The 22,878-nt window shown below is 36.9% G+C and overlaps 1 protein-coding gene and 1 long non-coding RNA gene across 2 annotated transcripts in view; one reads left to right on the top strand and one right to left on the bottom strand.

Annotated features, from left to right (window-relative positions):
• The window catches only part of FOXN1 (forkhead box N1), a 42,182-nt gene that overhangs the window by 1,288 nt on the left and 18,016 nt on the right, over positions 1-22,878 (bottom strand). The window contains 8 exon segments of the mRNA XM_030028816.2: positions 1,523-1,649; positions 1,651-2,051; positions 2,605-2,812; positions 8,859-8,955; positions 9,768-9,895; positions 15,937-16,047; positions 18,281-18,784; positions 20,569-20,714. Coding sequence (XP_029884676.2) covers positions 1,523-1,649; positions 1,651-2,051; positions 2,605-2,812; positions 8,859-8,955; positions 9,768-9,895; positions 15,937-16,047; positions 18,281-18,784; positions 20,569-20,688 — 1,696 coding nt within the window. The 5' untranslated portion in view covers positions 20,689-20,714.
• LOC115347433 overlaps positions 3,156-22,878 on the top strand; it is a 63,276-nt gene continuing 43,553 nt past the window's right edge. The window contains exons 1-3 of the long non-coding RNA XR_005933309.1: positions 3,156-3,743; positions 7,602-7,668; positions 14,583-14,705. This is a non-coding gene — a long non-coding RNA (uncharacterized LOC115347433). The remainder of the gene's footprint in view (positions 3,744-7,601; positions 7,669-14,582; positions 14,706-22,878) is intronic.

Raw genomic sequence — 22,878 nt, 5'->3', positions numbered from 1 at the left:
CTTCCATGAGACAAATCTGCAAATATTGCTGCACAACTGGACTTCTCGTATTCTTATGGTGTAGTGTTGTCTGAATTGCAAACTAAATTACTGGATATGTGATTGACCTGACAAATCAAAAGATCTGAAATGTTACTTTTTTCTGATGTGTACCAAAAAGTTTGGTGGCAGGGAGACTGTTGCTCCAATGCTATACCCACCATCTGCAGACTATCTAATGGGATAATACTTAGCCCTTTTGATTTTTCTAATTTTAAAAAAAATTTGTTTTAATGTATGTGTGTATATAATGATTTTGCTCCAAGTATGCAGGCCTTGTCTTAAGTTCTAGGACCTCTGATTTGAGATTTGGTAATTTTAGAAATAAAGAAAGTAAAAAGCCTAGATAAGGTTAAATAATTTAAGGTAAAGGGCAAGGACAGAGTGAAACTGGAATCGTACCATATTGGTGAAGTATACAGAGTATTCACAGTACAAATGAGCATGCTCCAGATTAACTGAATAAAATGGAAAGAGGTTAAGAGAAATGAATGGAATGTGAGCTCTGGCTGCCTGAAAGAGAAAGAAGCTGAGGATTCAAGAAACTGTGTTGTTTATATTAGTAAAACAATCTGGGCATGGCAGGATTGCTGATTATTTGTGATAGTACAATGGCAAAGCAATTGCATTCATCGAGTTGTGTAGATTATTAAGACTGCATTTTTTTCTCTATCTTTTAGGTTGCCTTGTGCACCACTTTTTGTATGTGCAGGAAGGCAATTCTTGCATATTATTTGGTGCAGCAAGAGCTTTATCATTTGGAACCCACAGGTTTTGTTTTATATGTATACATATATAAATATACATGCACACACACACGCACTCTTAAACTTGGTGGGTTTTTTTTTCTTATTTTTGCATGGAAAACTGTGTTCAAAATCCTGTCAGTTCAAGATGATTAAGTTATTTAATATCAGGAACTTTACTGTCAGAATTACATGACTAAGTATTTAAGAACACACCCTAGAAAATATAATTGTTTGTAGATCATATGAATGCCTTGTGAAGGAGTAAATAGTATTCTTTTGAGCAAAGATGTGGAACGTGTTTGAATAAATATTGGTAAAGAAAAATGTTAACATGTTAATTCAATCAAAATTGTTTCTTTTTGTGCTCCTTATATGACAATTCCCTTGCTATGCACCAAATAGTTGTGCTTGAGCAGTTTTCAGTGGAAAATATGTTGAAGTTTAAAAAATACATTCTAAATACTGTCTTGCAGTATTTAATATCAGCAGTCGTAGTCAAGAGTAAGCAGGGTTTTTTTTAAACTCTGGATGTAAATCTTTAGTTTTCTTGGGAAACTTTTTAAAGATACAATGCAAAATTCCATGTTGTGCAAAATAATGTAACCTAGTAAGCTGGTCTTTGTAGCAGTGGCAAGGACAAGTAGTTAAAAAAAGGACATAAATGCGTCTTATGCCGTTTGGGATGTGATGTAATAAGCCTGAGTCTACAAAATAAAAATGCCTTCAATACCTACCTTGGAGATCAAAATCAGTCAGGGATGGATTAAGAGCATCGATATCATTGCTGAGATCTCCTTCCTGCATGAGCGTGTCCTGCATTGTCCTCGCTGTGGAGTGCTCTGTCAGCATCTTCACACCACAGATGGGGGGGGGTCTGAGCCGGCAGTGGAGAATCCTGGGTGATGCTGGGCTGAGTTCTGAGTTCACTTTGAGCCTCCCCAGAAGGAAATAGGGTCTGAGGATCAGGTGACTGTTGCATTAATGTACTTGAGATTTGAGGAAAACCCTGTGGTGATGTATAGCACGCAGTTTGCTGGCCCCCGAGCAAATTTGGTAATGGGTTCTTGACATGTAGAGCTCCTGATGCGTGGATACTATGTAATGGCTGTGGTATACCGGAGGAAAGAGAGGGCTCGCATAAGGAATGGGATTGGACTGCCATCTGTCTGGAAAGGGATGCACTTGCAACACCAGTCGGACTGCAGGACATGATTGAAGATCTCAGCTTTTCACTTTTGTCGCCTATCAGTGTGTCAAGTTCTTCTACAAAACAAGAAAAAAGTCCATGACTTACTTATTCCTAACAGAGCCTTAATCTTCATAGCTTGCAGCTAGAATTTTAGTGTTCCTCAGGAAATGGGTGAGTGGAATGGCAAACAAAAGTGCTAGCCCATATACGATAAGAACTCCAAAAGCCTGAAATGTTTTTCTAAATTATCAGTGCCAAGTGAGTACTTAATAAATTTCATTTTTGTGTTTAATGGTTGGATATTTATCAGTTAATTTCAGATTTTATTCTGTAGTACTTATTCAGTGTTGGTTTTATCTTAAAGTTTAGTGAGCTGTCAAGAGAGAATGTTTTCTTGATGGAGCTTCTTTGTACCTATTTGAAAACACTCCTGCAAAACCAGGTCTTATTTAATTCTGCTTTTTATTGATCTTTTTAAATTGTTTTGCCAATACCTTTATAACCAGTAAAAATTCTTAAATGCTTTCCTAAATCATGTATAAATTCTCTTATACAACTTGGTGCCTATTGCAAAGAAAAGTTCTGGGGACTGCTGTCTGAGATCTAATGCACTAACATATTACTGACCTGGCTTTGCCATACTCTTCCTTACAGCAACTGGGTCTTTCCTCTTCCATTTCTGAAGCTCCTCCTGCATCTTATCAATTTTGGCTGGATTCAGAGCCCACAAACAGCCTTTCCGAGAAGAATTGCCTGACTTGTTCTCAACTTTCTCAAAGCATTTGTTCAAAGATAAGTTGTGGCGTACAGAATTCTTCCAGCCATCTGGAGCTGTCTGGAAAAACAAATCCAGTCTAAGAATGGCACTTCAAGGAAAAAAAAATACAAATATATTTCTCTGTTTTGACTGGTGAGATTATAAGAAATGCTGTTTAGATTATACTTTCTAAAATATGAAACTTGTATGTTAGAAGGAAGCCACAAAAATGTTACAGTCATGTTGTGCAGGAAGAGAGGAATCAGATAAAATAGTAACCGATCTTCTAAGCAAGAAGGTTGGCCTTGTCAGAGGTGCTGCTGAATTTTTAAGACTGAGTTTGCAAATCACAAGAATTAAGTGTGTAAAGACTTATATTCTAGAACTGTGAACTAACAGGAAATCTATCTATTTTGGAACACCTAGAAAAATTTCAAACACTTGATTGAAGGACTACGTGCTACTTGGACTCAAATTAAGTGTCCAGGCAGACTTCAAAAGAATTTTAGCATGCTACTGTAGGTGTAACTTTGTATGCTAGCCAATTATATAACCAAATGGTTTAATCACAAACCCTACAGATGAGATACAGGTTTCTACATCTGATCACTGCATCTTTTTGCTTTGCATTTATTTTTAACTCAGTAGTGGAAGCTGGCAGGTTCTTTCAAACTGAACAATACATATAAGCTTCTTTAAAATGATTCCTCTATTTTATTTAGGCTGTTTTTGATCAATGAGGGAAACAAAATTCCCTCCTTCCCCTGAGGACAGTTTTGCATCCAACTGCAAGAATGGAAAGAGAAGAAAACCTAGTGCAAACTCTCTCTTTATACAATTTAATTTTTACAATTTTTTTTTCCTGATTGCTTGTAAAAGAACTTTGAAAATGAATATTGCTGTAGAGGATGAAGAGGGAAATACCCAGCAAAACAGTCATGCTCAGATTCTGATGGGATATGCCTGTTTGCTTGCCAGTCTGAAGTACTGATCTTGAAGAAATGGCACTGTATCCTTTCATTGCATATAAGTCTTTCTGGTGTTTCTTTATTTGATTTCACTCATTTCTGCTTACTTAGTCATGTAGCCAGAAGATACTGCCCATCACATTAAGGCTTTGTAAATTAGTATGCGCGTTCATATCAGAAGATTCCTATAGTAAATTCCTGATGTGTCGCCTCCTTGCTTTTCTTTTGGTAAGCACTGTACAATGCTGTTTCTTACATATCTGAGTAGAACTGTCTTAGCTCATTGCCACTGCACTATAATCTTAAAAAAAAAAAAAAAAAAAAAAAAAAAAAAGGAGCAGGAAACATGACTTGCTACATAATGGCAGGAATCAATTGGAGAAACCCAACTTCATTGTAATAGATGTAACTGCTAGTCCAGCTAGACTTGCCCTGTCATTATAAGACCAGTTAAAAAAAAAAAAAAAAAAAAAATTGTAGCTTTACCTGTGTCAGTCAAATGATATTCTTTCCAAAAGGTCTGCATTTGCAGAGATGAGAAATCTCAAGAGAGAGAGAGACTTTAGAGCTCATCAGATTACAATGAATGATCTTCAGTACTAGTGTATGTGAGGCCTTTTTTCTTTTTTATTAAATCAATTTTGGATGCTTTTTCTTTTCTTGTTTCCAAAAAATCCTCATCTGTGTGTCATAAGAATTAAAAGAAATTAAGCAACTCTCTGAAAGGTACGTGAAGTTGTCGATGTGCCACTATTGATTCATATTCATGGATGCAAAATATTTGTCATCACAATTGTTTATAACAACCACAGAGAATTATTGAACAGAGAGCACAAGAAATAAATATGATTTTCCATAGTCTTTTTAAAGCTTAAAAATTAAAATTTCCCTTTTATGCGCATTAAGTTTCCTTTCCATTTTTATGTGTTATTAATAGGGATCCTTCTCTCATAGAAAGCCAGCTTTTTGATAGTTTCTCTAATTGTTGCCTAGTGTAACAGATTTCCTCTAAGACCACCTTTTATAAATGGACTTTTCTCCATTTTTGCTTTCACATGATACACCATTAATTTTTGAACATACTTTGACAGAAATTCTACTTTTATCAGGAATGTAAAATCTCTTATTTCCTAGCTTGTGAAGGCCTGTCTTGTGGGTTAAGGTGTTAAAAGCCTTACTGAAGAATTTGAGGGTCGAATTTAATACTTGCTTTCTTCATTAAAAAATTAATTAGTTGTGGAAATTAAATACATGGTATTTACTAAAAAAGAAACTATTTTCCTTTCATAGCAGCACAGTTTCTACCCTTTTGGCCCACCTGATGTCAGCATTTCACTATTCTGTTGGCCAGTCCCATAGGTGAGACAATGTGCATTTCTATTTTAAAAACAAACAACCCCTTTAAAACTCTTTCTGCCATAGGGTAATACTAAAGATGATGAATCAGTTTTTCTCCCTTGCAGATCATATTCAAGTTTCTTTCTGGCAGTTCCAAAAGTAAATAAAACTGTTCCTCCTAGGTAAGATGTGTACTTAGCTACTGAATAAGCTGACCTGAAAGAATATTCATGGTTCTTGCCCTGCACATGAGGCTACATATACCTCTGTCTGTATCTAGACAGGATAATTAGTGTTTCTGCTAAGCACCAGAGAAGATGGGAGTGGCATATGTTTCTCAGAGGTTTTCAGAATGTGTGGGGGTGTAAACTATGAGGTAGTTTTAGAAACGTAAGAGCAAAAAGTACATGGATTTATTCTGGAGACTGCTGCCAAGAGTTGAACAGGTTCTTGCATTACACTTGGTATTGCTGAGCAGCGGAAAAATAGTCGTTTACCTAGGTAGGCCCTGAAGGAACACTCCAGCAGTATGTTCATGTTACAACTGTCACCATTTTTTTAAGTTAGCATTTGATTGTCTGTTAATGAACTGAGCTTTGGCTACTGAAGTTGTTCTCGTGTAGTTGGAATCTCCTTGCTGTGGCTCGTTTCTGCCATTGCTGCATTCCGCGTAGTGTGAATGAAGCTGTGTGGAGTCGGACACTGCAAGAGAATGCTTGCTGGTATGAGTTCCGTCAGACCACAGACCTTTCTAACCTCTTGGACCACTGGCAATAACTCCAATTAACAAGATTAAAGCTTTCTGTTAGACTCACTAATCACTACAAAGAAGAAAAAGGATGACAAGCAAAAAATATTATTGTACAGACCCATTGATCCTGACCGCCTCTTGAAGTTTAAAGAGTTCAGTGATCTTGCAAAACCCTTTCTCTTTAAATCTAGGTCTCAAAAGAAGGGAGAGGTACATCAAAGAGTAATTCAACTTTAGCTGCGTAGATGTTTTTTTTAGGACGTAGGAGTTGGATTGCTCTGTTTCAACTAGAAATGAGATTGTTGCATCATAGAAACTAAATTTGCTGTGGCAGCGAATACAGGTTAATTTGACTAGGCTTGTATCATCCAATGTCTCCCAGCAAGATTCTGTGTACACTTGTACTCTGTTTCTCTCCAACTTAAATTGCTTCCCCTCCCCCTGTTGTATCCTGCTATTTAGTGAGTTCTGGTAGCAACAACAAAATGTTCTTTGCTGATTTTTATGTTACTTTATCTTGCTGAAGACTCTTCAGAAAAGGGAGGATAGAGGATATTAGCTTTTGCCATATATTGATAATTCTGTGGGCTGCTGTAAAAACCAGAGGTAGACAGGGCTTAGTGCCGTAAGCATAATATTTGCTTGCTTATTCTCCCCTACTTATTTTAAGAATGTTTGGGATGAAACTAGTCAATCATTTGACTGTATTTGTAAGTAAAATGCAAAAAATAAACCCATCACAAAATAGTGAATGTTCCGGTAGTATGCCCTGTACCATTCTTTTCCTATAATGCATATGATGGCAGTAACCTTATTTTTATCAAATTTTAAATGAATTAAGAAAAAGACATGACGATCTGCAGAAAAAAACCCAAACAAAACCACACCACCAAAACCCCCTACCTGTGGAACAGGCAAGTTTTGATAAGTAAGAAGGGAAAAGTTTAGATTAGGTATAAAACAGTTATTTAAAGCTGTGGTAGAAATGTACCTACTGTACAGATGAGCATATGTATACACACGTCTGTATGTATACACACAGACAGACACAGGAACACACACCTATCTAAACACATTTACATGCAAAATATCACAATATACACAATACACAATATTTACACACAATATATAGTTGAGGAAATGATGTATATCTGCCTAATGTTTCTGCTGTGTCAGAATAACTTTAACTTCAGGACCAGGAAGGTGACACCTGATAGAGCCACAGTCTTGCGTCTGAGGAATTCTGTGCGTGTTGGCAGCAGCAGCATTTGGTTTGCAAGCTGCCGATTAATTTTATAATCAATTGTGTTGTAAGACGAAGGAGAATTAATTTCAGTTTGGTCTGATGAATAAACGTGGGCATGCCTGTAAAACTTATTTTTTATATTCTCACCTCTGCTTGAAACTCGTGCTATTTTTCCAGAAAACAGTAAGAATGTATTACTTTGCTGTAGATCACATGATTTGTGCATTATGCTAAGAAGCATAGTTCTGCAAAATATCAATTTCAAGATGTTGTGACCCAGGACCTTTTTCACAATCCTCAAACTATTTTCCTTTGAATTATTAATATTTCTTGCAATTAGTGGTAAATGCGTGGAAAATAGAGCTGATCTTCTGTTAGGGACAAAATACAAATCTTGAAATTTATTCTTGTTTTGAAAATGAAAAAAAATTTACAGCTACTATGTTCTTGTCATGTGCCATTCTACCCTTCTTCCTTTCCCTATTTAGATTACTATCATTACTTAATGTCATGTGTGTTTAGCCTAAAAATCAGTTGTGTCTCTGTGACTTAACAAAGTTGGAGTGCTTCAGATTTGTTTGGTGGATTACGACCAGTCATGTTGTGATGGGATACTTCTTGAATTATGATGGTAGGTTTCTTTATTTTTTGTCCCTTCTCTTGCTTGTAACAAATAATAGAGTAGCTAGTGATTCCTTTGGGATGAAATCTGGGAATACAGAAGTATAATGGATGCTAACATTCTTCCTTCGTGATGTGTATTCTTTTTCTCTGATTACTGACACGTTCTGGTTTTTTTTTTTTTTTTTTTGGCGGCCATTATTTATCCTCAGTTAGTGTCCGAAACCATTGCCAAATTGTACTGGAACATTTATTTTTAGTTATTCTTAGTGTTCTTTTCTTAATACAAATGTTCAAATTGCCTTCCTGTAGCTGCTTTAAATTTGGTTTAATTGCTGCATGTTTATTTGCAATAAGAAACAGGACAGACTCATATTGCTTTATTTTCATTTTTGGGCCTTACTAACAGCTGCAGTCACCTCATCTGGACTTTCAGTGAGATGTTTTTGAAGAATCAGCAATAACAAAGCTCTGTGTTGAGCAGCAGTCGATGATTCTATTATAGCTCTTTTTAAAATCTTAACTGTAATCCTTCTGCTCTTGGATCATGTGCTGACTAATCTCTTTCCACTTGCATTCCAAGTGCAAGAAACCTTTCTCTAACAACATGGATTTAAATTTCAATAGTATCTGCTGCAAACCATACACCCTTACCTTCACCAACATTACTGGGTAATTATGAGCTTAGTACCATTTATCACATATTATACTTTCCTTTGTAGAGTGCATGCAACTGATGGAGTTGCCTAAGACGGATATCCCAGCTCCAGAACAGAGCAAGATAACCTCGAACCTCTGCTTCCACTTGAGTCTGGAGGTGCTATTGATGTCAGAGGAAGCCACAAGACCAGTTCTGCCTGTATTTGAGATCTGAGAGGAGGGAATGGATGTGTTTTTAAAAATATTTATCCTTTTTATGAGTTCTTAGTGAGGAATGGCCACTGTTAGCTGCACCAACTCAAACTTGGAACAGTTCTTAATATCTTTTTTGCGTTAAATATTACCACATATCATGTTCACATTTCTGCCTAGGCCTAAAATGCTGGGTAGTTTGTGATCATGAAGGTATATAGCATTTAATTGATTTGATATTAATCTACTAAGAAATTATCCTTTTTCATAGATTGAATCCCCCTCCCTTATTCCCTCTGCTGCCAGATAAGCTTCGAGAGAGATTCCCCCCCTCCCTGTGGAACTCACCTTAAAGTAAGGAAAGTGTTCCGTCATGAAATTGTAGATCTCACTGACTGGCAAACTCCCTGTCTTGCTGTTTTTGAGTGCCATGAAGATCAGGATGCTGTAGGGAGAGAAAGAAAGTATTTTAGCCTGTTCTGCTTCACTCCTCAGAAGCAGAAACAAAGACTATTTTTCACAGTGCATGTAATTACTCTGGCTTTCACTGTCATAGCATAAATACCAATTATGCTTAAAGTTTCCACTCAGTTGTTTATAAGCAAGCTCCTTACACTGCTTAACTTCTAGAGGTAGTTCTCAAAGCGCATATAGAAGGTCCAACCTGGGTTTAAAATAAAGTAATAGAAAGTGTAATCAAGACCACAGCCTTCAAATCCTGCTAGTGTGTATTTATTTAAGGTTGTGTTTGAATGCTTAGACTGATAAAGGCCACAAAGAGAATACCAAACTGACAGTGACAGAAGGTATAATTAAAATTTAATTGTCTGATCTACTTTGTTAGACTGCTATTTGGGGGCTAAACCTGTGTGGTGACTGGCATATCTGATATGTTTTCTAGGCATTTCCTTGCCCTAGTAACTGGAGAAAAAATTAGTTTTAATACAGGTCCTGGAAAGACAACTAAGTGTGATTAGTCTTGTGCTGATGAAATTTGCAACACCTAAGATTTTGTATTAGAGAAATGTCTAGCTTTTGTGGGGGTGATCAAGACTGTTCACATGCTTTACAACATTTCATTTCCCTCTGCCTTGGCCCCAGAGTCTGGAACATCTTGTGATTCATACAAACAGGACAGAGCACACTCAGAACAAGACAAATAAGAGTAAGCATGTTATTGCAAATGATGCTGGAAATAGGCCATGGGTAAACAGTGTATTTCCTGTAACATTAGGACTTGAAAAAATATTTTATTACCTGTAGGAGTAGATGGGTTTGGGAAATAGAGGCTGCTGGGATTCTTGACTGCTTTGAGGAGCAATTCTTTGGTAAGGGTAGTGTGAAGAAGTAATATAAGTCACAGGATAGCTGCCTCCTGAGGGATACTGATGATACAATAAAAGAGATGTTACTTGACGTAGCAACAAGCTCTCAAAAATATTTCTTTCTTAGTAACAGTATTAAACTATTAAGTTCTGAGAATATTGTCCTCTGCCTACATGTAATAGCTGTTATGCCAGGTCAGACCTAAAGTCTTTCTAGGATGGCATTGGAAAACATTAATATTACTAGCTAATGCTTAAGAAGTAGAAGAAATGGGGCATGTATGAGGAGGAACTTACTGATGTGTTGGCTGTTACCAGATCCTGTTGTAGTGTGTTCCAAACTGAAGTATGTAAAAAAAGTGCTTTCTTTTATTATTGCCTGCTATGCTACTGAGTTCTTGTGAAAAATGGGAGTAACTGTACCCTATTAATTGTCTCCAGATAATTCATAATTTTATAGACCTAAAGCATACCTCCCTTCAGCCATCTCTTTTGCAGTTGAAGTATCTTAGCCTGCTCAGCCTCCCCTGAACATTGCACTATGCAGACAAGTAAATGAATGGTGTAATTTTATTTATATAAATAATAACACCCCCCCCAATACAGTACTTCAAACAATGTGCACCACAGAAAAATAAGCCTATTAAGTAAAGCCGCTAAAAATACAGGAAGAAACAGGGAAGTTTTGACTAAGCCTTGTTTGGTTTTGTGTGATGTTTTTTTGTTTTTTAGGTGGAGAGGGATACAACAAAGCAAGAATTCAAAGTGTATAAAATCTACTCCCAAGACAATAGCATCCCAAAGCAACCATTCGATATGCTGTTATCAGGCAAGGCAGTTAAAAAACCAAACAACAACAACAAAAGCTTTAGTGGACAAATGGCATCAGAATATATATAAAGTGAATGTATTATTTTAGAATAAATTAGTCATGTCATTCCAGGGATCAGGAGAGTGGCATATGAGACATTTCTCATAGGTGGTTTTCATATTGCCTGACTTGTGCTGAAGCTGTGAGGCTACTCTGTGTAGGTTCCCTCGTAGTCAATGACAAGAAACAGGCTTCTCCAAGAGGCTGGGAGTTTAAGTGCTGTTAACCACCACCTCAAGCAGCTTCTTTTTTTCCCCATTTTCTACATCAGAAAGCTAAACAGAATAGCCAGGACACCTAAAATCAGATAGCATTTATGTTACCCTCACCCCACCCCTAGGGACAAGCAGCAGAATGCTACCTGAGACTGAAATGCTAAGGTATCCCTTGAAGAGCTCTCTAAGCCTGCCCAGCTCTCAAGACACACTAAATAAGTGGCTGGTCTATCATGCGATCACCAAGATAGAAATATGCCAATGCAAAAATTAGGTGAAAGAGGGAAGATAATACATATAGATAGCCTTGATTACATCAGAGTTTCTGTAGGTTTGCTCTTGATTTTTTAACACAGCAGTTGGTCACATATTTTTCTTTTCCAAATTACAGTTTAAACCTGCTGGCAAGCAACTTTCAAGAACAAAGAAACACTACCCTGCTAAGGTTAGATACCATCAGTTGGCTCTCTGTGAGGCAAAGGCTCCCACTGAACTCAGAGCTCAGTGTGAGAGGAATTTCTGCCTCTTACAGATGAATCTTTCCAGATGCCAGTGCTAGGGCATGACCAAAATTAGGAATCATGTCATATGCTATTAAAAAATCTACCTGCGTGCCTTCCTTAGTACTCAAAGGTTGCTGAGCCCTGTTCTAGTGTTTTACTGCTTAGCTCTAGAAGTCTTATGTCATGAGGTTTCTATGGTTCCTCTGAAAGATTATAGTGTAGCTTTCGAGACTTGTTGGGAAAATTTCCTTGGTAATTAGTTTATACATCTTCTTCGTTTCTTACTGTCATTCCTATTTTTGGACCAATAGCTTCTGTTGCTCTTGGTCTTTGTCCCCTTAAAATGCCTGTGAGAGGTTATCACGTGCTTGCAAAATGTTTATAGTCTATTTATTTATTCTGGATTCTGAATAATTTATTTCAGTTTCTCAGTAATTTTATTGTTGTTGCTTGAGTTTTTGCCTGTTTGCTTTTATCTTTCTAACATTGAACTGCCTGAAATGGAATGTGGAAAAACATACTGAGTACACTAATTTGTTTGCTACAGTAAGCAGGGTGAAAGAAATGAGATGTACATAATTAATCATGTCCTGCCTTGTTAAACTAAATACTGGGCAGAACTACAGTCTCCAGAGCAGCCATGAACTCATTTCCGTGTGCAGTTCTGTGCCGTCTGCTTTGTTGTATTGTGTGTAGATTTTTCACCAGAGTAGAAAACTGGGCAGTTCATGCAATAATTTTGATTTTATTGGTTTTAGTGGCTCTTTGAAAGGAAAGAATACTAAGATGGGACTGGTTGTGATGTCATCACCAAAGGCAAGAACTGGGTGTTTGAAGGATTATTTCTGTTTTATTGGTTTCATTACTCCTTTTTGAGGGAACAGAGGCTGGGGAATGGTCTGGTATGACAGGCTTGAGCTGGTTTTACAGTCGCACAACTGGCATGAAAGGTGTCCGTGTTTTATGGTGGGTGGGTAGGTGACTTCAGTAAGTGTCTCCTATTTCTTTCAGGTCAATAAGAAGTAATTTTTCTTATGAGTCATCATTTCTGTTGTGTCCAGCAAAGGGGAAGGTGAGGCCATTTTATCATCTGGACAAAATTAACGAAGGAGTTGATCTCTCTCATCCCTCTAATGAAAAGTGAGGCGTAGCTTGAACATCCTTCACTTCAGGCTAAAGGGCCCGTTCTCTTGAGTGTAACTTCCTAGTGATTTAAATTGCACTGCTCCATTCAAGTTTGAAATGCTAAGTATTAATACCGGAGCTGCTTCATGCAAAAGATGTTATTCCACTTCTCAGTCTTGTATCACATGTTCTTTTATTTCCCAGTATCTGATTATGGCACACAGGCAGCAATTCTACCTGTTACGACTTTGGCTGCTTATACCCATTGTTTTTTTCCTCTGAGTAGTAGAACATGTTGCCATATTTTTACTGTAGTAACATTAAGAAGCACAATATTGAAAAGTCTAACAGAAACCTGCTGCATGTGAGATCTGTCACAGTGCCAGCCTGCAGGTGGATGGAAGACTTTCCTCTTAGTGCTTGTTGTATCTTGCCTAGCAGCTCCCAGAAGGTGTATTTCAGCTTTGATTTTGTAGGTTTTTTGAATGTGGTTAATGGCAATGTATAGTAATAGTACTGGTATCAAATCAGCAGTGACAGGGGGAGGGTGCCTGCTTCAGAATGAATAAAGAAATTAAAAAATACTGAAATGAATTAACAAGCTAACTGGAGTTTCTGCTAAAGCAACACACAAACCTGACATTTATACTGTGTGTGAGATGTATGGCACATCCACAATGTCTGTACTGCAGTCCCAGTGGGGAACTAGTTTATATTTGCAGCAGAGCTTTTGCGGCAAGTTAATCCTTCATCTGGAACCCTTTTCTTCTAAAATAACAATAATAAAATCAATCAATTTGTAAATTAGGATTGTAGTGTAATATCACCCTTCTTTTTATTCTAGTTTAATTTTATTATTACCTTTTATCACTTCTATTGAGTTTTAGGCTAACAAGAAAAAACAAGTAAATTAATTTTGATGGTGTTGATAAGAACTTAAAAGATAGTTACCTTTTTGCCACATTATAGTGGGGAAAAAAAAAGGTTCAGTAAATTCTGGCTAGTGGAATGCCAGAGTGATAGGTAAAAGAAAAAGCCAGGAGTGAGATTATTCTTTAGCCATATTTCCTTACTTGATGTAAGAGAACTGCTTCATTATGTTATCTATGCCTTCTCACATCTATTTAGCATCTGTACACTTTTTAAGCTTTACAAGGCTATGCACTGAGGACAGTGGATACAAAAAGCCTGTGATATTGAAACTATGTGAACTTCAGTAGTACCTGGATGCCGTAAGCAAATTGGTCTGTCCTTGCACAACACCTAGTTGGAGAAGAACCTCTGTGCCCCTGAGTTCCTAAGCTGTTTTAAATACAAAGTCCAGTTAGTTGTCAGGGGCTGGCCGCAGCTGAGGGAGCAGGAAGAGAAAGATGACAGTAATAGGAAATTGATTGTAGAAGTTTACTTCATGCAAGTGTTGATACTTGAGGGTGCTTATTGAGCTGCCTTGCCACACCATTCTGTTGATCATTTTAACTGTCCCAGACGCTAGAAGTTCAGAAAGGCTGTAGAAGTCCCTGAAGCTCTCCAAATGCTTGATACAGTTAGTCCTTATTTTATTCCTCTCTATATCTGAGGAGTTATGTACTGTAATAACGAGACATCTTCCTTTAAGTTTCAGTAGATGGGTGGGGGATTTATAAGTATAAGAAATACACACTTAAAATATGAAAATCCACTACTGCGGTATGGAATACTTTCATTCTTCCTTAGTAATGTTTTACAAAACTCTAACAAATGAAATTCCTAAAAAGTCATCTGTGATGGATGATTTCATTTCATCAATGATCGTAAAATTAGACATATGTCTATTCTTGTTCTTTATGGTCATTCACCATCTGTTTTCAGAAGTTACTTAAATTTCCTATTAAAGGAAGCAATGCCAAAAATAACCTTTCTTTTTCTTCATGAGGGACTAAATCTTGATGATGAATGGTATGATTACTATTTCAATGACTCAGACTGGTAACACCATATGAATTAACAATCTCAATGAAATATATGGCAACCTGTTTTTTGTTTTCTTTGCACAGTTTTAGATCACTGCTCTGTTAGTCACATTTTTTGTACTTCTTGAGCAAGTTGAATGGGATGGTACAGTTGATTCTACAATATCAGTCATCAGTCACTGCAGTCAAAGGAGTCGTAACTCAAGTGTGAGCTTTTATGTTCAAATATTTTATATATATGAATTTCCTGTAAGTTTAACTTAATTCAGTTCTAATGCTTGGGAGTTCTCGTAGTTGTGCTATTTTTGTGTTTGGATTTCTGCCTATATATCTGAAAAATCCTCGTTGTCTTAATCTCACCTTAAATAAGTTCTGGGGTTTCGTTTGTTTGTTTGTTTGTTTGTTTTTTAGATAGGGTGTTTCAAGCATATTTTTATCTCCTCAAATGTCTTTCTTACTGAAAATTTTGTACATTGCAGATAATTGAGCATAAAAGAGGAAAATTTCAATGCATTGAACAGCACCACCATTTATATGTAAAGGAAATTATTTAAAGACATTTCAGAGTCATGAAAATTACTTCTGTAATACACACCCTCCCTCTATGCCAAGTTTTCAAAGCTCAGTAGACCACACTCGCTAACCTCTATAAATATGTACTAGGATCACATGTAAGATTCAGGAATATATGTATGTTTTTACAAAGATACTGTGTGTATACTGCTTTGAAAATATGAACTGACATGTGTTCAAATGACATCTATCTAAACACAAGAAAAACAAGGTGTCAGTTACTCTTGTGCATTTTTAGTATTAATAATATGGTTACATTACGGAAGAACAACCTTAATATTGTGCATTCTCATGCATCATCAGCATTATTGTCAATTATGCTTCAGCTGAATAATCTTTCACTGGGGATGATGTAACAGTCAAAAGATTGCAAAAGAGGTGTGTGCCATCAAGCACAAGGAAAGCAAGCATCATCTTGCTGTTAAAATTTTGCTTTAAAAGTGTTTTTCTATGTTAGGTCTGAATTTTAAGTATACAGTCACATCTATTTAATTTTTTATTCTGAATTTAAAACACAGTTAATTCCCTGGGATCCTGAAATGCCAACAGTTATGTTAATAATTTATCTGGTTTCAAAACCAATTTTCTTGAGCATAATGGTGAAAATATAAATAAGCAGTACCAAGATTCCATTTTTATAATTTTTTTTTTCTTTTTTTTTCCTGGATGACCATTTTAAAATGCATTTGGATGTGGTTCTTTTAAGATCTCATTGTCATAAACAAAATGTATGTACACAAATGTGGCCCCACAAACACAAATTTAGCAGGTATTGTTTCATCTGTCTTTTTGTATTATTACCATAACTACTATACCATTATAGTGCTAGAAATACAGGGGATTTTGGTCTGCATATTATACTGACCTGATGGAAAGGATGTGAGGGGCAATACATCTGCTGCACTTGAGGCTGATAGCAATACAAACCAGGCTGCCCTTCCAGTGGGGATGTCCTAAGCTTGATGTCTGAATCCTGCTAGAAAATGTATAAGGAAAGAGTTATTGGAGAAAACACCTCAATTTAAAATAGAGTAAATTCTGTTAGTTCCGATTTGTTTTTCACTATACTTACTACTTTTTTACACTTGATTCTGTAAGTTACATAGAATTTGTTTTATATTCTAGTGGTACAAGAAGAAACATTGTTTCCTGCATTTGTATAATTACTACTTTAAAAAAGAAAATCCCAGTCCAAATTCCAGCAAAGAGCAATTCAGAAAATGTCAGTTTCTGTTTATCTTTTTTCCCTACATACACAAACTGCATACTCCAGCTTTCATTCCTGAGTGTGCACATGTGTCTCTGTCTCTCTCTCTTTTTCATACTCCTTGATTTTTATCTTGCAGACTGTCAGTACCTCAAGCTGACACTGATGTTTTGTCATTACATAGAGGGTGAGGTCTAAAATGCACAGGAAGGAGGTGGCAGGGAAGAATCAAACTAGGCTGACTACTGCATTTGATCAAGAGATAGGAAATATAACAAGGATGTGATTTATTTCTGCAACTGTGGAAATAAACATAGAGAAGGTGATCAAGTCTTAATTTCTCACAGATCTGCCCAGCTGCTAGTCCTGGATTCCACGTAGGGCTTGATTCTGTTAAGGGCTCAGACTCCTGGATGTTAACTATTGCTGTCGTTTAGTTAGAATGCTGAGTGTGCCAGGCAGTGTGTGTGGTAACTCTGTCTGCTTTAGAAGAGCAATTCAAACAAACTGCATGCTAAGCAGAGAGCTAGATAGAGCTCTAGCTGGTAATAAACAGTTCAGGGAATGATGTGTCTTAAGCAGCATCCTTATCCATAGGTCTGGTGACTGACTTCAGGTTCCTTCCCCCACTTAACATTGATGGCCAGGATTTCTTTTCTGAGAGCTGATGTGATAGACATCTTATTATTTCAAGGAACTAGTAGCACTTATCCTTCTGCTTTAAAGCAAGGCCATAATGACTATCTTTTATGGTATAGATTAATGTAGGGGTACATATTAGACTTGATTTGATATCCTGGCACGAAGCAAATGCCACGTCCAGTATTAATAAATGTCCATGCTATTTTGATGACCATAAGATGAAGTTTTTTGGAAATGTCAACTTGTCAGCAGCATGTAAGCTATGTAAGAGCTTTGAAGTTGCATGCTGACTGAACCAGTGGAGACATTAACAAGTAGCCAGCCTTTTCCTGAGTAGTCACACGTACTTGGTAAAGGGTTCCTGCAGTGCTAGCTTTACATTCTCTACATCTCGCAGCCCAGGGATTTGGGAAGAAAATGGGAATTTTTTTCATCAACTGCTTATAGGTTTTACATTAAACTCATCTGACCTAGATGAGTATTTATCCAGGAAATAAGAGATTTAGATCAATTTCCTCCTTAACCTGAATGGCTTCAATCCCCAGGTATGTACCCTGACAACATCCCTCCATTCCCTGGTAAATTGTCTTAATCCAATTAAGACTTTTTTTTTTTTTTAACCCCTCTTTCTTTTGGTAACCCTTGAATTCTTTGCCTCACAGCAATTTAGAACCAGTGGTTAGGGCCCTCTCCTGGCAGATGTAGTAATTGTTTTTGTCTGTACTAGATTGTGAAGATATGCTTTACACTTTGGATCACAGCAGAGATATCTTGTGGAGATACTGGAGTGTAATTTACCTTGCTTTTCAGGGATCTCTGTGCTGCCCTAAATAGGCAGTCACCTCTATCCAGTATGTGAATTAGCCCAGGTACCTTTACAGTGCACATACCATAAACAGATCTTATATTTAATTTTAAGTAGTACTGATGTCTTAGAGTTGCTCTTCTATTTGCATCGAGAAAAATGCAGGTCAGCTGAGGTGTTGTAACAAATCTGGTGCACATGTCCTCATGTTTGAAAAATACAGTTTTGTGAACTGTTGTCCCTTGAAAATACTAGTTGATGACAGCTACTGATATAAAACCTGTTGTCAGGAAGAATTTGGATATTTAGGATTCATGTATTGTGTCTAGTGGAAAATAATTTGTCCTTGTGCACCTTTCTGATGACTGTTTTTCAGTAGGGAAAGGCCATAAAATGGAGAACTTTGACAAGTCAATTCGGATGTCTATCCTGAGCTCTACCCTGCAACTTGACAGGAGACTAAATGGCCATGTAATCACATTGAGAGATAAGAAAATAACTCCAAAAGTATATTATTGCCATTGAAAACAGGAAAAAACTAGAAAAAATACTGACCATGACTTGTGAACCGTGATCTTGGCCTGTGGTGCCGTATTGGATGCTGTTACACCATGGTTGTTCTGTGGAGATGTTTGGAATGTGTGTAGGAAATGACTCTGACTCATCAGGACCTGTAGATCCTGGTAGACCCTCAAAACCGTCGATGCTTCTAGCATTTTTGAAGGGTGAACTTTCTGGTGGGAGGGCTTGATGTGCTTCCTGGAAGACATCTTCGCTGATCTGCCTCTTGTAAGGGTGAAAGGGGTTTCTGCTGCTCTTGAGAAACCTGTCATAATTTCCTACAGTACTTTCCTCGTAACTGTACCGTCTGAATTTTTCAGTACTGAAAGACGCTTTAAATTTGTTCTTGCCACAGTGGATTCCTTGGCTTGTAGGATATCTCCCATGAATTTGATCCTGGGCTGGAGAAGCAGGGCTGGGGCTGTGAGAAGACTCTGAACTCTTCCTTTCTGTCCTGCTGTCTGACTCGTATGCTTGGCAGTTATAGCTGGGATTATCCTGCAATGATTTATCGGCATTTATTTAGGATTAGTACGAGCAAATATTTTATTATTTTCATTATTTACAAAAAAAGTACGTTAAAAATATATTATTGGTGTGAAGTATAAAATTACTAGTCCTAGCCACCTTCATGCAAAGAAGCCCTAAAAGATCTAAAGGGTTTTCTGGTTACTCTGTATCCAAAACTGTTCAAAAGTAAATTAGTAAAAGCTTTGAGAAGACTGAACTATCTTGGAAAAACAGGACGTCTTAGGTGACTATTGACTAGTTGGTCTGACAATTTCAGGGAGAAGATGATGTATGATCAAGTGATGAAAGATTAAATGACAGGAATATGATAAGTGCAAGTCTTGTCATATACAAGTTTAGTCAAATAAGCTTGATCTCATTCTCTGATGGTGTTACAAGCTGCCAGATATGTTGCTAGTTACATCACTTCCTTTCATTAACATAGCCACACTCATTCTGTGAGACAGGTAGGCTCTAGGCAGACATTTTAACCTTCTTCCTGTCTCATCTCCTCCCTTCCCTTTTGCACTTTAGCAAAAAGAAAATAGCAGCTACTAAAGTGCTCTTTAATCTAGAAGAGAAAAGCTTAACAAGAACTAGTGTCTGGATCATGAAGCCGAACACATTCAGCTTAGAAATTACGCATATTTTCCCTGACATCAAGGATGAGTAACAACTTGGATGCCTTTTGAGAAGACGTGCTTAAGTCAAGAGCAGGTTATTGTGTTCAGTGAAGGGGAAAACGTAATGTTCTGTGTTACACAAAAAGTCACACCAGATTATCAAGTGGTCCCTTTCCTCCTTCCTCCTCCAAATCCAACTTGGTCTTACAGTATTTTAGGAGAACAGGTAAAGGAATATATGGCTTCATGGAAGAACCAGATTTCAAGTCCCAAAGGGAAGTTAGCATAAACCCCAGTGCTTTGTGCAGAGTGGAACATGGCACAGCTTTTTCATTCATTTGCACAAGGGTCTATGTGTCAAAGCTATTAATGTTTTGTTCTGTCGTGGATTCCTGCAGAAAGCAAATCTGACCTCATGACACTTTTGGCTTCTCACATGAACACGAACCTGCTCAGTTCGTAACTTCTTGATTCTTACTTCTTCGGTCTCCTCTATAGTCCTAATACATGTGTTGATGATATCTTTTGTTAAATAAGCATTTTAAAAAAACCCTGTATTTCGTGATGTAAAGCTGTATGAATGGCAGTGCTGTCAATTCTCCACCTGAAATTTTCATAATAAAAGTATGACAATGGTTATTTTGCTGTTGTTTGATGAAGAACACTATTCTCAGTTGTACTTTTGTTATGAAAGGTAAACATGATGAATATACAGGCAACAGGAGAGAGATCTTTGTATTCCAAAAAAGTACCAAGGAATTCTGAAGTGCTTGAAGGTATCGTCTAGTGGCAGGGAGTAGACAAAAAGGTTCTGATGTCTCCCTGTCTGTCTGCTTTTTTATTTATTTATTTTAGAAACAGGATGATAATTACTTTAAATGTAGCATTTTTACTGGATTAGTAGCTAGATGGATTGCCTGTTTTGTTTTTAAAGTAATAGGATTTTTAAGCAATCGAATAAGAAATTTAGCGTGGAGCTTAAGACTAACTCAGAAGAGTAACTCAGGTTTCTACTCTTCAAGAATAAAACTTTCAGTGCTTACTTTGTTACCAGTTAAGTACGCTGAGATTTAGTATAGAAATTGCTGAGTATTGTATCTGAACTTGTGCCTCTGAAGAAATAGAACAGAACTGGGCTGTCTTACTCACAGTTTGCTGAACTGGGGATACTGAATCCCCCTGTGTCTTCATGAGGTCTTGTTGATCCCTTTCCAGAGTGTCCGAAGAAGAAAATTTAATAGTAGATTGATCTTGGAGTAATGAAACCATTACCAAATCCACGTCAGATAGAAATCCTGTTATGACAAAATCAAATTACAATAAATATTTTCTAAAACGTAAACTGTAAAAGAAACCATCTTGTTACGTGCAGATGACTAGACAGTGTTAGATATGCAGCTGGACAATAACCCATCCTGAAGAATTCCTAATACAGTTGAATTTTTATTTTTTTTTAGCTGTTAAAGAAATGTTCTGTAGGTGCAATTACAATGAAGATGTGATACAGAGTTTATATGGATTTACCACACAATTTTTATAAAAATAAGTAATTACTTTGTTTTCTATAGGTTCATAAGTTAATGAACTATTGCTTTGTGGTTATGCAAATTTAGCAATATTGCTTTATTGAGAGATTGTAATATAAATGCACCCCAATTGCTTTCAGTGGGACTATATAAAATAAAAGGGCTTTTTGCTAACATTACTTAGACTGATGGTTACTACAGACTTGTATTTTCGCTTTTGCTTTTTTATTAATACCAATCCCTTTAGCCTTTTCATTCTGTTTTGCATGATTAAATGTATCTGAGATATGTAAATAACTTCATCATTCCATACCTATTTTTGTTAGTTGTATCTCCTCTCAAGTTCCCAATCTTTGATCTTTGGATATATGAGAGATATCTGATGGTGTTCTTCAGATCAAGAGGAATAAATTTAATCTTCTAGTATTTTGTTTTCTACCATGTTTTTTTCCCAGTCCTTGTTCACTGTAACCGTACAGTAAAAATACAAAAGAAGAACTTGCTTCCTCTTCTTATGTCATGCACCTATGTAAAGATGTCTTGTGTTCAGTTTAGATTTCAGGTGTACAAGTCGGGGGAAAAAAAGCCACTTTAATTCCAGAGTTAATTTACCACGTGTTTAAATGGCTGTTAGGTAAATAACTGAGGGGTTTATTAGGTTCGGTTAACAAAGATCTATCACCTAAAAATGTGGAAAACCTTTTCTGCCCTTATAGTTCAAAGAGAAATCTATATTTATGATGAGTTAGACTGCGCTGCCTGAGGAGATAAAGCACAATGGGGACTGGAAATCAAGTATGAGAGCTATAGTAGTATGTCAGGAAAAAATGATGTTAGATAAAGTTCAGAAATGTCTTAGGTGCAGACTCTTCTCCCAGTAGCTTAACTGGAGTCTGATGATGAGATATACTTCTAACTGATGCTCATCTTGAAAGAAACACGTGGGAAAACAAACAACTAGGAAATATATGTGTGTGTAGATTTGTAAGCGTTCCACACTGTCTGCCCTCTTAGAGCTGGTTTCCCACTTATCTTCAGGTTATACAAAGCAGCATCTGACCTCTCTTTTATAATGCAATGTTTCAACCCAGCTGCCTAATTTGTGGTCTTAAGCATTAGAATTTTATTAAAAGCTTTTGTACAGTTAGGATTCTTGCCTAATGGCTTTTGCATTGCAAGAGACATTTGACAAATGGTCACAAATAAAGAAAAAGGAGGAGCTTGATTTCAAGAAAATCAGATTAATGAAAATAAGAAAATAGCTAAGTAAAAAAGCTCTGATTGCAGAGTATAATAATGCCTGAAGCTTTTCTGTTCTTGTTATGTTTAACATTAGGATCTATGACAGATAAAAAGAAGCATTATCTAAAGGGTTAATTCAACAGGTCAGTAAGGTCTGGCTCTGCTTACTGAAGGCAATCAGACTTCCTTTCTGAAAACAAAGTGAATATATCATGGTTATTTGGACAGTCAATACAAAAGGTCCAGGAAAACCCAGTTGTTATTGTCCCTGCTCTCCAAGACTTTTGCCAGGTTCTGCTTATGAATTTCATTTTGCTGTCTCATGGAGGCTGGTAGGAAAGGAGGAGTCTTACTGCCATTTTAGTACTATAAAAATTCCCCCCTGCATAGCGACAAAGTGTTTTACTGAATATTAAATGAGAAACAGCCTTGTACTAAAACAATGTCGAGCTGATAATCTGTGTTTAATGGCGGTTACTTAATGCCTTTGTCGAGGATGCATTTCAGAGGGATCTCCCATATGGGGAAAAATCCCAAGTCTACGGTCACAGTGCTGTTTTCAGTGTTTACATTAAGATCAGCACCATTCTTCAGCAGCTCAGTAATAACTGCCTCTTATCCTAGAAATGGCATGCTGTGGACATAGCTTGCTGTGAAAGAAAAACCTCTGGCCATGTACTTCTGACTTTCT

The sequence above is a fragment of the Aquila chrysaetos genome, chromosome 10 (assembly GCF_900496995.4).
Source record: "Aquila chrysaetos chrysaetos chromosome 10, bAquChr1.4, whole genome shotgun sequence".
NCBI classification, from domain to species: Eukaryota; Metazoa; Chordata; class Aves; order Accipitriformes; family Accipitridae; genus Aquila; species Aquila chrysaetos.
The sequence above is the reverse complement of the archived record's forward strand: the minus strand, read 5'-3'. Positions and strand labels throughout refer to the sequence as shown.